The sequence below is a fragment of the Drepanopeziza brunnea genome, assembly GCF_022702325.1.
Source record: "Drepanopeziza brunnea f. sp. 'multigermtubi' strain 214-2 chromosome Unknown ctg1, whole genome shotgun sequence".
Taxonomy (NCBI): Eukaryota; Fungi; Ascomycota; class Leotiomycetes; order Helotiales; family Drepanopezizaceae; genus Drepanopeziza; species Drepanopeziza brunnea.
Genome location: NW_027094064.1, coordinates 3,790,848 through 3,806,160, shown reverse-complemented (window position 1 = coordinate 3,806,160; position 15,313 = coordinate 3,790,848). Strand labels below are relative to the sequence as shown.

The 15,313-nt window shown below is 46.8% G+C and overlaps 3 protein-coding genes across 3 annotated transcripts; all 3 read right to left on the bottom strand.

Moving 5' to 3' along the window:
- Positions 1-1,494: 1,494 nt before the first annotated feature.
- On the bottom strand, positions 1,495-2,669 carry L3040_000650 (uncharacterized protein; the record flags this gene model as incomplete). Its single annotated transcript, XM_007288255.2, has 3 exons — positions 1,495-2,063; positions 2,131-2,269; positions 2,325-2,669. 3 exons carry the CDS (start codon positions 2,667-2,669, stop codon positions 1,495-1,497), a joined length of 1,053 nt encoding a protein of 350 aa, XP_007288317.1.
- A 1,852-nt stretch (positions 2,670-4,521) lies between these two features.
- L3040_000649 (uncharacterized protein) lies at positions 4,522-6,430 on the bottom strand (the record flags this gene model as incomplete). The annotated part of the gene is made up of 8 exons (XM_066155254.1): positions 4,522-4,643; positions 4,748-4,889; positions 4,945-4,995; positions 5,046-5,251; positions 5,319-5,405; positions 5,536-5,560; positions 5,631-5,751; positions 5,805-6,430. 8 exons carry the CDS (start codon positions 6,428-6,430, stop codon positions 4,522-4,524), a joined length of 1,380 nt encoding a protein of 459 aa, XP_066013290.1.
- A 3,213-nt stretch (positions 6,431-9,643) lies between these two features.
- Positions 9,644-12,262, bottom strand: L3040_000648 (uncharacterized protein; the record flags this gene model as incomplete). The annotated part of the gene is made up of 6 exons (XM_007288257.2): positions 9,644-10,438; positions 10,487-10,981; positions 11,039-11,341; positions 11,388-11,604; positions 11,654-11,933; positions 11,983-12,262. The coding sequence occupies 6 exons, from the start codon at positions 12,260-12,262 to the stop codon at positions 9,644-9,646; spliced, it is 2,370 nt and encodes a 789-aa protein (XP_007288319.2).
- Positions 12,263-15,313: the final 3,051 nt, after the last annotated feature.

Sequence of the window (15,313 nt, the reverse complement as noted above, 5' to 3'; positions counted from 1 at the left end):
CTAGAGCGGCTTCTATTTAGAATTAACTTCGTATCACGTGGTAGTCATCGATATCCAATCCATCATCTACCTATCTGGACCTGCCTATGCTTCGGCTTTCCTGTCTATCTCTTGATGCGATGCTAGTTCCAAGACGTGCGAGAAACAAAGGCGGACGTGATCAGATGAATGACTAGCTCGCTACGGTTTTTTTTTTTCTTTCTTTTTTTTTTCTTCTTACCGAGCCGCACACTCCAAAGTTTCCACGCTCACAGCGGAAAGTTAGAGTTTGGTAGTGGTGGCGCCCACCCCAAAATCTGGTTGGAGAATAGTTCAAAATAGAAACATCACCCCAACTAACCGGTACTATAAAAGTGGGTTCTACGGAGCACGGCACTTTCAACGGTTAAGGAGACGTCACCGCAGTACCTAAGTAGGGAATAGCGGACTTGGTGGAAAGAAGAACTCAGTCGTTGCTCATTAATCGTCGGCTCGCTTAGGTGGGCCTCCTTTCAGCCTTTCAGTCTTTAAAAAAATCGGTATAAGCGACTGCGGATCGGAAGCGAGTGCGGATTTTTCGAATGTGTTAGAAATTCTTATATACTATAGCAATTACTATCACAACCCTAAAATATTTATATAAATAATTAATCTGCGATTATATTTTCTTCCGAAACATCTAAAATCGTATCATTTGATGAAACATCTGACTATCGATTGCTATTTTCATTAAAATCTAACTCGTCTTTTACTTTACGCAACGAATCGTTTGAATCTCTATTACTATTAGAATTAAAGCTATCGCTATCGATATTAATACTAGAAAAAGGAAAAAACATCTTGCTTTAAAAAAGGGTCTCTAATAATATCGGTTGTAATTATTAAATCATCATTATCGAGAAAAATTTTAAGTTGAAAGAGAATTGGTCGAGGAATACTTTTTTTACGAGGCCGCAAAATTTGACGCTCAAAAGGTTGTTGCATCTATCAAATCTCTTTCGAATCGAGAATTAAAATGAGTATTGCATCGTCGTTTTTAATGATTAAGCTGATAGCAAAGCGTTTTCGTATAATCCTTTTACGCCCGCGCTCAACTATGCGATTCCTTTACGATATTTAGCATCTTTTTCTTCTTTTTAAATCTTATCGACGCGTTATTATTTTGCAGCAGATTCAAAATTTTCTTTACCTTGCTGCTTAATAGCAAGCTTATTATCGATTAATAATACGATTTTAGATATTTCGGAAAAAGGTATGCTCGTAAATTAATTATTCATATAAATATTTATTAGTTAATTATAATAGTAATTGCTATAAGATAAAAAAAATTCCAATATACTCGAAAAATCCGCACTCGCTTCCGATCCGCAATCGCTTATACCGACTAAGACTGAAAGGCTGTAAGGAGGCCTACTTAAGCGAGCCGACGATTACTCAGAATTCGGGCACACCATCTCGCCATCTCACCATCTCACCATCTTACCATCTCACCATCTCAAATAATCAACCCCCAGTCTAGTACTCGAAAGCGTAGCACAAATACCCGCCCTGGATATTCATCACCTCCTCCATCCGAACGGACTCCCCCACCCCAAACATCGACAACTCATAATCCAGCGTCATCTCCTCCCACCCATCCGCCGGCTCCGTAACCGTTGTATTCCCCGAGATAGCAAACATGCGGTCCGCTGCAGAAACCTGCTGCCACTGCCAGTACAGTCGGTCCAGGTAAGCATGGTGCAGGTAGAACACCGGATCGCCCGGAGAGGCATCGACGTCCGTCATGATGCCTCCCGTGGCCCGGTGCCCGGCAATGTGCGGGGCGAAGGCCATGCACTCGGAGAAGGCTTCGAAATCTGCGCTGCCGAACTCGTAGCAAGCGTCGATGTTGGCGCGCGCGCCCCACATGAGACCTTTAGTTTGGTTGAATTCACGCGCGAAGCAGTAGTCCGTTGTTTGCTCGAGGGGGCCGATGTGCTCGGTTCGGTTGGCGAAGGCGCCGGTAGTCACGCAGTTTTGTCCGTTGGTCCCGTTGAGGTGTGAGGTACCGTTGCCGTTGCCACCGAAGTAGGTGTCGGACCACACTGCGAACGTCTTAGATAAGACTTTGGGAAGAGGGAAGGGAAGTTTGGTGGCAGGTGAGAAGCTTACTATCGGACTGGAAAAAGTTCCCGGAAGCAGCATCAATGGCTTCGTCCCACCATGGCATCGTGCCGGTGTAATTACACTCCGTCTTCAGCATGGTCTCGTGGACGTGCAATTGGAGTCTATGCCAGGGGAGAAATTGGGCCTACCACAGCATCAGTACATGCACTTGACAAGCATAGGGAAGGGAGGTATCGTACAGTATAATGAATAATATCCCCGTATGTTGTGTTCGTACCCTGCTGATGCGCAGCTTGGAAGTCATCGAATCGCGTAGTAGAACCAGGCCAGTCCGTAATATTAGGCAAGGCCATCGCGCAGAGTTCGGCGTCGATGAACGCCATCTTCTCGTCGTGTGTAAGCGATCTCCATTCCTTGCGGATAGTCATCGTCTCTGGAGTACACGATCCATTAAAGAAAGTCTGGCCGGTGACATTAGCTGGGAGGTATCGACCAGGTAATGTTGTATTAGTGTAGTTGGTCGCAACATATGGAGCTGCGCTCGCAAGATTCATGAGGCCCAAGAGGATGGTGATGGAAAGCATTGTAACGAGCGTCGTATTCAAAAAGATAGTATCCTACTGTATACAGAAGAGCGAGAGAAGTGACGAGTATACAAAAGAGCGAGAGAAGCGACGACTTATATCATGCACCACGGCCGATTCCAAATACGGCTCGGGGAGAAAAGCAGTAAGATCTAAAAGGAGAAAACAAGCTTGGACGAGACATGTCGATCCAGCGGGACACACATACAAAAAAAAATTGCACAGGGACTGAGTCCGATTGCGCATTGCAGGATCTTTGACTTGATGCGTAACATCATAGCGAGACTGGAATTTCAACAGTTAAGGAAAACCTGCGACCCGTCCACTTGGATGAGTTGGACTATTCGCTAGCCCGGCAAAAGAAGAAGCTGTTGATAGGCCAGCAAAGAGCCAGGGCTCGTGATACTATGGATTCCACAGACTTGGTGGATTCGGCGGCAATGAGTTTTGACTCCCGGATCTCGTGGCAACGCTGGTCATGTTGCTTCTGTAATAACGGCCGAGGCATCAGATGGCCGTGTCCGAACGCAACGTGGCTCGGGGTTTGATAGTTGTGTACGCGTCGCCGTTTCTATGCCAGTTAGCCCTTCCTAATAAGCTAACGAACACGAGAGGGACGGTAATTGTCGGCTCGCTCAGGTAGGCCTCCTTATATCATTTCAGTCTTAGTCGGCCTAAGCGATTGCGGATCGGAAGCCAATGCGGATGTTTCATGCATATTAGAAATTTTCCTATACGGTACTATAGTAGTTATTACTTTGACTATGAAATATTATATAAGTAATCAACTTGTAAGTATATCTTTTCTCGGAAATTTTTCAAAATCGTATGATCCGATAGAATATTTGAATATCGATTATTATTTTTACTAGAATCTGATTCGACTTTTATCTTACGCAACACATCGTTTAAATCTTTACCACTCTTAGACTTGAAGCTATCGCTATTGATATTAAAATTAAAGAAAGGAAAAAAAGTTTTGTTATCAAAAAAATGTCTGTAGTAATATCGGTTGTAATTATTAAATCACCGCTACCGAAGCAAAGTTTAGGTTGAAAGAGAATTAATCGAAGAGTACCTTGGTTACAAAGCCGCAAAACCTAACGCTTAAGAGATCGTTGCAACCATTACATCTCTTTCGAATCGAAGATTGGCAAATTGAAACGAGAAAAGGTATAAGTTGAAAGAAAATGAACCGAGGAATACTTTCTCTACGAGGCCGCAAGACCTAACGCTCAAGAGGTTGTTGCAACTACTAAATCTCTTCCGAATCGAGAATTGAAACGAATATTAAATCGTTATTTTTTATAGTCAAGCTTGCAGCACAGCGTTCTCGTATAGTCTTTTTCCTCTCGGGCTTAGCTTTGCGTGAATCGATTCTTTTGCGATATTTACTTAGCGTCTCTTTCCTTTCTCTAAAACTTATCAACGATTCGTTGTTATTTTACAGCAGATTCGAGATTTTCTTTAGCTTGCTGCTCAATAATAAGCTTCTTACTAACCTTAAATATCAAATCATCGGTGTGATGAAACCATTCGCGAGGCTTCTTCGAATAACTGCGTTTCCGGCTTATAATTAATCGTAGAATGCAGTTTTGCGATTATGAATCAGAAGGTGATATTATGAATTATTTTGTATACAAAATTTGGTAATAAGTTAGAAAAATCCGTATTCGCTTCCGATTCGCAATCGCTTACGCCGACTAAGACTGAAAGGATATAAGGAGGCCTACTTAAGCGAGCCGACGAGTAAAGGCGAGAAGAATTTGCGGCCTGCAAATGGGTCGATGATTGGTAGACATCAAGGAGAGATAAGGACCCAAAAGTTGCGACGTCGAGTCGCACAATTATATTAACCCTGTACGATATACTGCTTCTCCTTCTTGAACTTCGAGACAGTCGAGTTGGTCAAGTTCAGGGTATCCATGATGATCTGAGGGGGGGTGAGCCCGACCCATTGACCAACGCTGATATCTATCAAATCGATCAAGTCAGCAACGTTCTCGAAAGATCCTCGCGCCTGATTGAACAGGTGTAAAACAGAGGCTCGGGACATGAGGCGAGCTGGCGGTACGTACCGGAGAAGTGATCAGCTTGCAGCACTTCAATGAATACCACATCATCCTTGCCGATGTTCTCGACATAGTGAGTCATGGCTCGAGGAATATATCCGCAGTCACCAGCATGGTAATCGAAGGTCCGGGCGTTTCCTTGAGCAGCCTAGGAAGACGGGTCAGTTCTTCTTGCGCTGGGAGGTGGAAGGGACAGGACATACAAATATTCCAATCCGGGCGCTCCCAGATACGAAGAAGTTCCATTCATCAGACTGTAACGCAATTAGCACAGCTTGATGGGATTGGAAACTTATTGCCATACAGTAGTGTGCCAGTGGATTTCACGGACCGCGCCAGGCTTCACGGTGACGATCGCAGCCGAGAACTTCTCTGCCAGAGGGAAAGTCTTGGGGTCGACGATCTTGACACTGCCTCCCTCGGTCGTGATTGTGGGGGCTTCCTTGGAGAGATGGTAAGTGTACGAGTTCTCGACGGGTACGATGCCCGCTGAGCCCACGATATTTTGCTCTGGAGCATAGAGAATAGAGTCAGTAATTGCTATTTGAGAAAGACCCGAGATCAAAACTTGACTTACCAGCGATGTCTGTTGGCGCTGGAGTACCCGGGAATATGAAAAGCTCCCCAGCCGGGATTTTGTCCCATGCGGAGAGAGGAAGTCCACCTTTATCAAAGTTAGCTTTGTCATTGGCCCAATCTCAGGATTTGGGATTGTTTTGAGTCCTGGCTCGGACGAAAATCTTAGGAGTCGATAATCTGAAGACATCAAAGAATCCAGGCGGGTATTCACACACCGAAGTTTTTACTGAGGAGAGCTTTCTGTTTGTCTTCTTCTTAGCATATGTATCAAATTCAAAGATGTGATCTGGGATATAAGGACAGAACGAACCGGGTTATGTGCGAACACTTCAGAAGCCAGAAACGTATTGTCCTCGCTGAAATCCCCGTCATCAAAAACAAGAAGGAACTCAACACCCCCTTCCAGACCCTGCAAGGAATGCGGGATACCTCTATAGGTCTCGTCAGTAAGATTCATTGCCATCAGGATAAGAGGTTAACTTACGGAGGAAAGTACCAAACATCGCCCGCACTCAGATCATCTACGAATGTCTGTCCCTCCTCATTCACAGCTTCGACTCTCACACTTCCCTTCAAGATATACGACCACTCGGCAGCCTTATGCCAATGTAGCTCGCGATAAGCACCCTCCTCAAGTCTCATGTCCACTCCCGCCATATCAGTCGCCGCAGGAATGTTATCAATGTTCTGCTGCCGCGACCACCCCGCTCTGTCAAGACCGAGCTTCATGTGACTCAGGCCTAATGGCCACTCGGCATTAGCAACAGATCCATGGTCGGTTCCTGGTGGCGCAAGTTTGTCTGGGTTCAAGATGTCGTATTCTTCTGTCCTCGGGCCGGGGTCGGTTCCACCTTTGCTGCCGCGAATGGGTTGCGGATTCTTGACATTGTTGAAGTCAAGGTAGTCGCCAACAGTTGCGGCTTCAGTCTGGCCAGGTAAAAGAGAGTACTGGATGTTGGCCGTGTCCTCGTTGACCACACCATTGGCGGAGTTGTAGCCGAGAAGAGAGGTAGGCGATGGCTCTACAGTGGTGCCGGTTGGAGCTGCGGAAATGAGCCATGCGAAGCCCAGCAGAATAAATGCAGCTTTTACGTATACCTGAGTTGCCATTATTTTATGCCTTGAACGACTTGAGTTTAGAGACAGAGGAAACTATGGGTGAGCGGGAAGTCCAGGAACTCGAGAGGTGTGGGAATGGAGGGATCTGAGTTAAGGGTTTAGTGGCTCTCGGGGGTAGTAATAGCTTCCTCTCCTTAGTCTTAACAACAACTGCTATTCGTACCGAGTTTCATTACTGTGCACACTTTAGAGTACTACTAATAATAATCAGTGGTTAGTTTTAAAACCATAGATAAGCCAGGTAGAACTAGAAGAAGAGGTAATTGATCGCTTACGTTCAATTACGCTATTGGAGACCGACGTCATAGGCGCAATCCTAACGTATTTGGCATCATACATATCTACGGCGTCCATCACGCAAGTACTCGAGCAGATCGAATATTTTCGAAAAGCTCAGGTTCCCACCCCCTCCCCTCTTCCCCCCAATACTTACAATAGCGGCCGAGGAAACTAAGTCCGATATTGGAAGCGTCAAGATCGGAAGCTTTGAGGAACTCGAACTCGAGGTTCGTGGAATTTACCCCGTTGATAGAGTAGTATGGGAAGCAGGCGAATTAGACCCGGACAAGCTAGACTAGCGAACGGCAGGCTACGTCAACTCCTATGTCATCCGAACATTCGATCAATTCAAAGAGGAATATCGATACGCGAATGGCAAGGCCTTATGAGGCTTGTTTCAAGAACTTTTTCAAGGCTGGTCTGATAAACACTTGTTTAAGCTAGGCCATCGAGCAGTACTTACGTACTTGTATAACCACTTATTTGTACTTCGAGTGTATATGCCGGACGTAAAGGGCAAAAGCGACGCTGGACTACTCCATGACTTACTAGACCTGATAGTCTCTACGATATCCCTCCGGAAAAAGAATCCAAACGAGAGAAACGACTATCGACTATGACATACAGCCATCTCATTATACCACCCCCACCTCCAACACCTAAACCAGCATAAGTCGAACCTATGCGACCAAGACTGAAAAACACAACGAATAATAACAACTGCTATTCGTACCGAGTTTCATCAGTGTGCACACCTTAGAGTATTACCAACAAGAGGTAATTCTTCACTCTATATACTGTCGCCAAGACCCGCTTGCTAAGTATATTAACATATTGCTGTTTGTTAGGCGCCCTATAGCTCGATTTCTGGAGCCTGGAATTTCCGGAAAATAGGCTCTGTTTGGTATAGTATAGCTCGTTGATCAACCCACTAAGCTGCGTGCTTTAGACTGCGCGCAAAGCCCTTACAAACGTAACCCGGGACGCGAAGGCCCTTGTAAAAGCGCTATAATCTTGGTCAGCGTAAACAGGCCGTTCTTCCATGAATTTCTTTGATTTATAATAATTTCCCGGGAAGTGTGAGTGGCACGCTTTCGATGGAAGTAGAAGGTCAACGCCCCATCCTCTGCACTGTATCATACGACCAGGTCACAATTATCTGATACCAATCAAACTCTACCAACCAATCTCAACTTGTAACCTGTCCCGGTTAGCAACAACTGATTAGAATAGAATATCATATAATCTTCATTCACTGACAACTCTGGGACCTGCTAGTAATATTCCACTGCGCCGCAGCTGCGGAGTAAGGCTAGGATTTACACCTGTCAGCATCTTCATCATAAAAGCTCGCTGAGAGATCAGGGTATTTCTGGTGATAAGTCGGGAACCCATTTCTAATCATATCCATTTATAATACATTCTCTATGGATATTTGTGGATGTACAGGCACGTTGAGACTTGGGCGCGTTGGGCAAGGGGATCGATCAATATTCCTCATGCGGGGTACAGGATGTACGGATCGAACTCCCCATTCACCTCGGGGGTTGTCCAGCTTCTTGGTATGAACAAGATTTGTATGTAAGCATTCATTTGTATAGGAAGTATCATTCCGTGCAAATGGTAATCTTGGCTATGTTGCAGCAGTAGCGACGTAAGGGTCGCACTATGCCTGCACTCTGCAGCAACACCTTGAAAGTTGAGATTCCAAATAGTCGAACGGAAAGTGGGGGCTTCAAAGTTGTCCGTGGATCGAGAAGAGAAAGATTCAGCCTGATATATGCTTGTTCCGCAAGTGAAATATGAAGTGATGACAGTAGTTCCCAGCGACTCGCTTGCGAGCGGAGCGAGGAATAGCCAAGAGCGGTTTCTCGCCCCGATTACTTAATGCTCTTTCCATTGTCCATTATGTACTCGGAGGTGCATTTCCCTCTACGTTAAGCTTGAATCAGGGTTTGGAAAGGAGATATTTGCATCAAAGATCCAGAGCAGAAATAGAAGCGTCTCGGTCAGCTTATCGGGCCTGATTTGATGATACAGCACCTAATCATTGTCACAATGTCCCAACTTGTGAGACACTAAAGGTTGCTCCTCGCCGCACCCATCCAGGACGAAGCCTGTTCTTTCGTTTTGGGAATCCTGGCTACCACTGCCATAGCTGCCGGACCGCGACTCGGATATTACGATATACGATAGAAGTTTTCTTATCCAGGCCTGACGGCGACTCGAATCCTTGTCTCGTCGATTTCCCTCGATACTCGATGCCGGATGGACTGCTCTGCTAAGCCCTGCTGCCCGACTCTCTAATTCTGCTAGCATGGATTGCAGTGCGCTGGCATCTTTGAAGCTTGTTTGTAAGTGGAGATGAACTCGTGTTGATCAAACCTATAGGACCCATGAAAGCGTCCACCACCTCTTACAAAGTCCAATCGACTTGGATCCCGGTCCGAGATAGTCCTTGGCGAGTAGACTAAACAACTATCGTACGGGTATTTCCTAAGTAGATTAAAAAGGCCGTAATGATAAATTCGTAATTCAGTATCGAACTACTTTCCCACTTGTGGCCTTCGACGGAGAGAAGTGAGTAGTCGATGTCTCGCAGTGCATGAAAATTCGAGAAGGCTTTTATGCAACACTTCGTCGAGGGGGGGTTAGTGCTTTTACATACGAGGGATTTTCAATGGAGCACGTAACCTACTGTTTCAAAATTAATAAATACTATCCGGGAACTTCAGGGCCGGGTGACCCGTTAAAAGGTCGTATTCACATTGGATCTTGAGGATCGGGCATATGTGGAAGTAGTGTACTGTTACATCTGCGCTATTGCCTGGGTAATCCTCAAAGAGAGAGATAGTTGTTTCAGATCGGGCCAGCGTCTAGTCGGCTCGACTAGATAATTGCTCATATCGAAAATGGAGTACTCTGTTACCGATTGGCATTAGGATCGAGAAGATTCCCACTCATATCCCACTCGCTAGTCTGCAAGAACATATCTATCCCCTCAGGTTCACCGTAAACATCCCGTAGCGACGTCCATTCACTAGGAGTACTAATGTGAGCCGGATCCATGAATGAAAAGGTATCCGTAACCTTGCCCTCAATCGCCAAGTCTGTGAAGGTCCCAACGCCAGCAGGTTTGGCGGTAGGTTCTGCCTGGCGGTGAGGAAATGTATACGTCCTCCCACGGGAGAAAGATTCATATTCAGGGCTCGAATCATAAGGAGGATCAATGGGAGTCGGAACTCCGTTTGTTAATGAGCCAGTGGTGTTTACAGCAGCAGGCCGAATGTTGGGGCTGTTTGCTAGACTTGAGTGACTATCCGTGCGAGCCTTGCCACCGATGTTGAACGTAGAAGGGGGGTCACGAGGCCCGTTTTGTATGTCGAACATGGTACAACTGTTGTCCAATGCAGCAAAAGAATTCAGATTGTCGACAGTCATAGGAACTCCGTTGCGTTCTGCTAGCAGCCCGTTGATGGGTATATTCGGAATATCATTTTGGAGCTTGGGCCTCGCTCCCTTTAAGCCCGCCCCCTCAATGTCTAGTTCAAGTTGAACTGAGAAGTGTCTGGTAATGGGGTGCTTTTTTCCAACAGCTCTCAATGCAGCAAGAAGAAAGTCGATGTTGACCATGCTCTGTGGTCCCGGTTTCTCGGATTTCATATCCTTGAGAAATACCCCGGCGGCGACGTAGAGACAGAAACCTACCCACGAGTTCAGCTAGGAATAAGTTAGCTTTGTCATGACACCAAAAGGGCGATCACGCACAGTTGACACATCCACGTGACATATGAGCCTCATAATATTCGTGATCTCCTCAGCGGCCATCAGGCAGCGAGCGTGACTGAGGCGTGTGATGTGGGAGTCAAGCTTGTATTTTGACGCGGTAACAATTGCTGCTTGATGAAGGCATATGGAAGAGGAATGTAGGTTCAAGTGAATAAAAACGATGCTCATATCCCTGAGGCCAGCTGGTAGTCTCAAATGGTCGGGCAAGAACATGAAAGTATTGGAAAGAACATTATCCATCTTTCGATGTCGTTTCCAGAATTCGCCATTGGCAAGGTCTCCGGGATTCTCGTTTGGCCCGGTTCGATGGAGGTGCGAAAAATTCTTCCCGTACAACGCAGCAGACAGAATCACACCGCCAAAAGGAGATATGGCTCCAGCGCCTTCAGGTGTTAGCGCTTCGGCCAGGGAAACGCTTTCATGGGGCACCCCTCGCTCGAAAGATTCCTCAGAAGAGGGCAGATTTGTCATAATCTAGGTCATCAGTCAATGATATACTCACAGGATCTTGCTCAGAGTGTCGTAACATACTTCTGATTCGTTGATGAGCATCGGCCATCCCGTTCCCGAGCTTGCCCAGCGATCCCCATAAAACGCAGCCCAAAAAGTACGGCGACGTTCTTCCAATTCAATCCAATCGCGTGCAGGCGGTAGAAACTGCTTGACTTCAGAGCCGTCGGCATCAAGTTTATAGAGCCCCAGCATTTGTACTAAGCGGACTGCCCTCCCAGTACTCATCCATGACCGAGTGAAGTACGTCTTCATTGCCTCGAAGAAGGCAATCAAAGACCAAGTCTGCGCGTGGTACATCGAAAGAAATTGTTCACCATGGCCCTGCACATTATTAGCGCCACAAAATGTTCGACGGAAGCGGACCTACCTTCATCTCTGCCGCTTGGATATACCGTCTCGCACGTTCGTACAGAACCTCTTCTATCGATGTGTATTTGTCGGATAAACAGGCAGCGAGTGCCCAGATGGCATACCTCAGACAGACAGGGGGTCTTGCTTGTGGTGCCCTATCTAAAGATGCATAGTATCGAAATATATGTATCATCGGCATAGTAGGATGGAATTTGGCGAAGTATATCCGATTCCTAGCGCTATCAGCATTTCGTTGCATCCAGTTTATGGCATCCAGCGTACAGTTCATCGATCATATCTTGTGGAGGCAGAGGTTCTTCAAGCCCTAGTTCTATAAGCTCCTGGGAGGGGAAATTGTCGTCAAGAGGAAGAAACTGATCCGTGTTCTGAATTCCTTCAAAAGAAGGATCAAGAAGTTTGGGATCGTCCATGTTGATATTCATATCCAATCCCAATCCTGAAGCATTCCAATCAGCCTCAAGACTATCCGCGCCTGCAGTAGCCGGTGCTTCTGCATTTGAAGCTTTCTCCTTGTCAGACACCAGTTTCGTCTCTACCTCCGCTGTATGGTATCAATATTGCACATACATGTGTTTGCATCGGTTGCCTACCTAGTCTTGCCTCTAGTTCCTTCATATTGCGTCTCTTCGATGCCAGATTCTTTCTTCGTTCAGGGTATTCGCACTCGTGTCGCAACCTCAAGCAGGTACCGCATTTTGGCTTGATGCGATCGCATTTCAGCTTCCTTTTGCGACATGAGACGCACGAGATGGTTTTCTCGGGAGCCCTGCCATCTACTGTAGTTGTTGTTGTAGTTGCCGACCGGGGGGGTTCGCCAGCATTTGGTGGGTCTGCAAAGTTGAAATCGGGAATCTCAGGGGATTGATTCATGATGGGCCGGATTGGAGAACCTTTGGAAAAAAGTGTCAGAGCATGGAATCCAAGCCCAGAGTTTGCTTCACCTCACTTCATATCACTCAAAAGAATTTGACTTCGAACTCTAGGCTTCCAATGCGCTTGAAAATCAACCATAATTGTCTCAATGGGCAACCGTACTTTTCCTACCTTATCAGCCTTCTTCCTAGTATGCTAGGCCTTGGCTCGGCCTGCGGATCATCTTTTGTCCGACCTGGGAGACCCGGCTTAGATAGGTAAGTCTTCTCGTCTTCTCACCAGCTGTGGCCACCACCACCTACACCACCGCATTTCTATCACCATCTTCATCTACTGTCCTTCGTCCCGTCTGAGGTTTCTTCAAGGTATCAGAAGCTATAGTCTCCCGCCAGCCATAGGCGCATTAATACTATTGTGCGCCGTAGCATCGTCAAGGCGTGCTATACTGGACGGCCCTTGACAATGTGCAACGCGGCATGGACTTCATTACCTTAGACAGTTGAAATCATACGGGGAGAAGAATCTTAACGCGCCCACTTCTTGCTCCGGTCTATCGAGACATATCTTTGCACCCTTTCTATTAAAGACTTTTGCATGTTCGCATAATTCTTGTTGTAGCCGCAAAACCCAGGCCACATCGACGCGGATGCCATCGACTTGCACTATACAAAGCCTGTTGGGGACAATCAACCTCTACAATCCATCAAGTCGATGCCGACTCGTCTTTTGATGTGGAGAGAGTTGAGCTCAGTGTCAAAGGGATAAAATGCACTGGTTATGAGTCTAATCTGCAAAAAGCCCCCGCTTTAATTGGATCGGTTTCGCAAAACAAAACAAGACTCTCAAGTTCACAAGTAGTATTCGGCGTGATACCTCCATCTTCCTAAAACTTCGAGAATATCGTCCATATAGTAGGGCAGCTGATAGGGTTCACATGCACGAGAATCACTCGCGGTGGCGAAGAGCTGGACTTGATACTTGGCGCTAGGCCGATGGCCTCGAGGCTTCGTCGGCCTGACGTATCTCGGCTGGATACCGTGCACTTTTGTTCTTTGAGGGTTTTTTAAAGGGACGAAGATTTACGATTTTGCAACTTGAATATTTCGAGCTCCTTTCTACGTGCCTGTTGCCGGCCACAGAGTTTAGACCCACAACAATCTCGCGCAGGAACTCCGTACTGGTATCGTTGCAACCAACAAGTACCTGTAAAACCACTCAGTCTTAAAGGATGAAACGAGGCCCACCTAAGCGAGCCGACGATTGCTATCAACCTAAGTTCCGGATCAACGCCGCCCGCTGGCTCCAAGAAATCACGCTCCAAAATCAACAAAGTACCTACCGTGCTAGCACTTACCACACATTCACTTCGGCATCACTTGCGCACAGTTAACTATACATGCTCTGTCTTACGATAAATTCGATGGCTGCTCCGTTTGCTGCCCCTGCCTCCCGGAACGACGCGGATCTCTTGCCTAGAGCTTCGCATGTTACGCCAGACCCTGCAGTTGAGATATGCGAAGCCGATCACTAATGCCGTGGACTCCACTACCTCTAGATCAGAAATCTTTCTTATTCTCTCTCTAGTTAATGACTCGAGAACTATTGCAAACAGCGGGTGCTCGACATCGTTATCTCCGGTACAGTTGTGCAACCGGATATCTTCTAATCGGCGATGCTCCGAGCGAGACAATACTGGTGGACGCGGGCAGCCTACGGAATGACTTGAAAAAGAACAACTCGATCAATGATCGCATTCGAAGTTCGAGAAACCAACAGAGAGTACCGGTAGTGAGGAAGAGGGATCAGACGACGACCATGGTTTCGTAAAACTAAAGCAGAAGGTAGGAATCTGTTCTGCCCGCCAGCCTGTTTTCCGAAAAGTCCGTCCCCAAACTCGAGGAAGAGCGCGGCTGCGTCTAGCCTTCATACCGTTTTTTGCCTCTGCCACGTCTCGCCTCACTACGTCAAGGCATCGTTCCTGATAGCATGCTCGAGGACTGGCCGTGCCACATGTGAGGCCCTATAGGGGTATGATAGATCACACCCATGAGCCAGCCCGCCCTGTAGGTATATATGTGGTATTGACTCCAGGACGTTAACAAGGACGCTATAGCGTCGATACAAGGTCCGAAAACGTGGATTGCTGAGCCAAAAATTTTAGGGGGCTTGATGCCGTGCAGAGTGGCAGCCGCTTGTAATCTGCTGTCAGGCCGTGGCTGGCATGACTGACTACCTATTGCTTGCCTTCTTGGCGGTACGGGGGAGGTGCTCAGCCCGGATCTGGCGATGAGTGAAGAGGTAGGATCGAGACATGACGCTGGCTTGACCGGTTGAGATAGCTATTCTTGGGTCATTTGTGGTTATGCATTGTTGGTTTGCCCTCTAACTACAGCAGCTTCAGCTGATTCGGGAAGCTGCAGCGAAGCGAAGAGGCTTACAAGTTACGCATGAGGGAGGGGTCATTGACGCGTCGACGAACGACTAAACATGACTCGCTGTGGATTTGATAAGAGAGGCCACTTCCGCCCACCTTCTCACCGTAGTAGCGTGTGGTAATGAGATTTGCGTGACTTATGGATGCTCTATGAGCCCTTGGTAGGACGGTAGATCTCTCGCTTATAAAATGCTTCATGATTAAGTGAAACTCTGCTCCAACCTCCACATCTCTATTCTCGCTATTCTACAATATGACAGTAAGGACCAACAGGCTTAGTACTTCTGGTTTAAAAGAAGAAAATTCTCATTGCATATCTTTTTCAACCATTTTATTTGTGCTCCCCGCTCCAACCTCGGATCGTTTATCGTCGAGTTGGAGGGGCTGCTTTATCGCTTGCAGTACCTACTAGCTTCGTTTTTCCAAGATAAAATACCGTTATTCTGCCAAACAGGATTGCAACAGTCTACTCCGCGGGTCTTGACGCCGACTGTTCATTCGCAATCCGGCAGCGTCTTGATAGGATAGGCGAAAGGCATACTGAGGCATTATACCGAAAAAAAGATCAGTCACGTATTCTGCCAGAGAATCATGGTCCGAACACCACTTCTTTG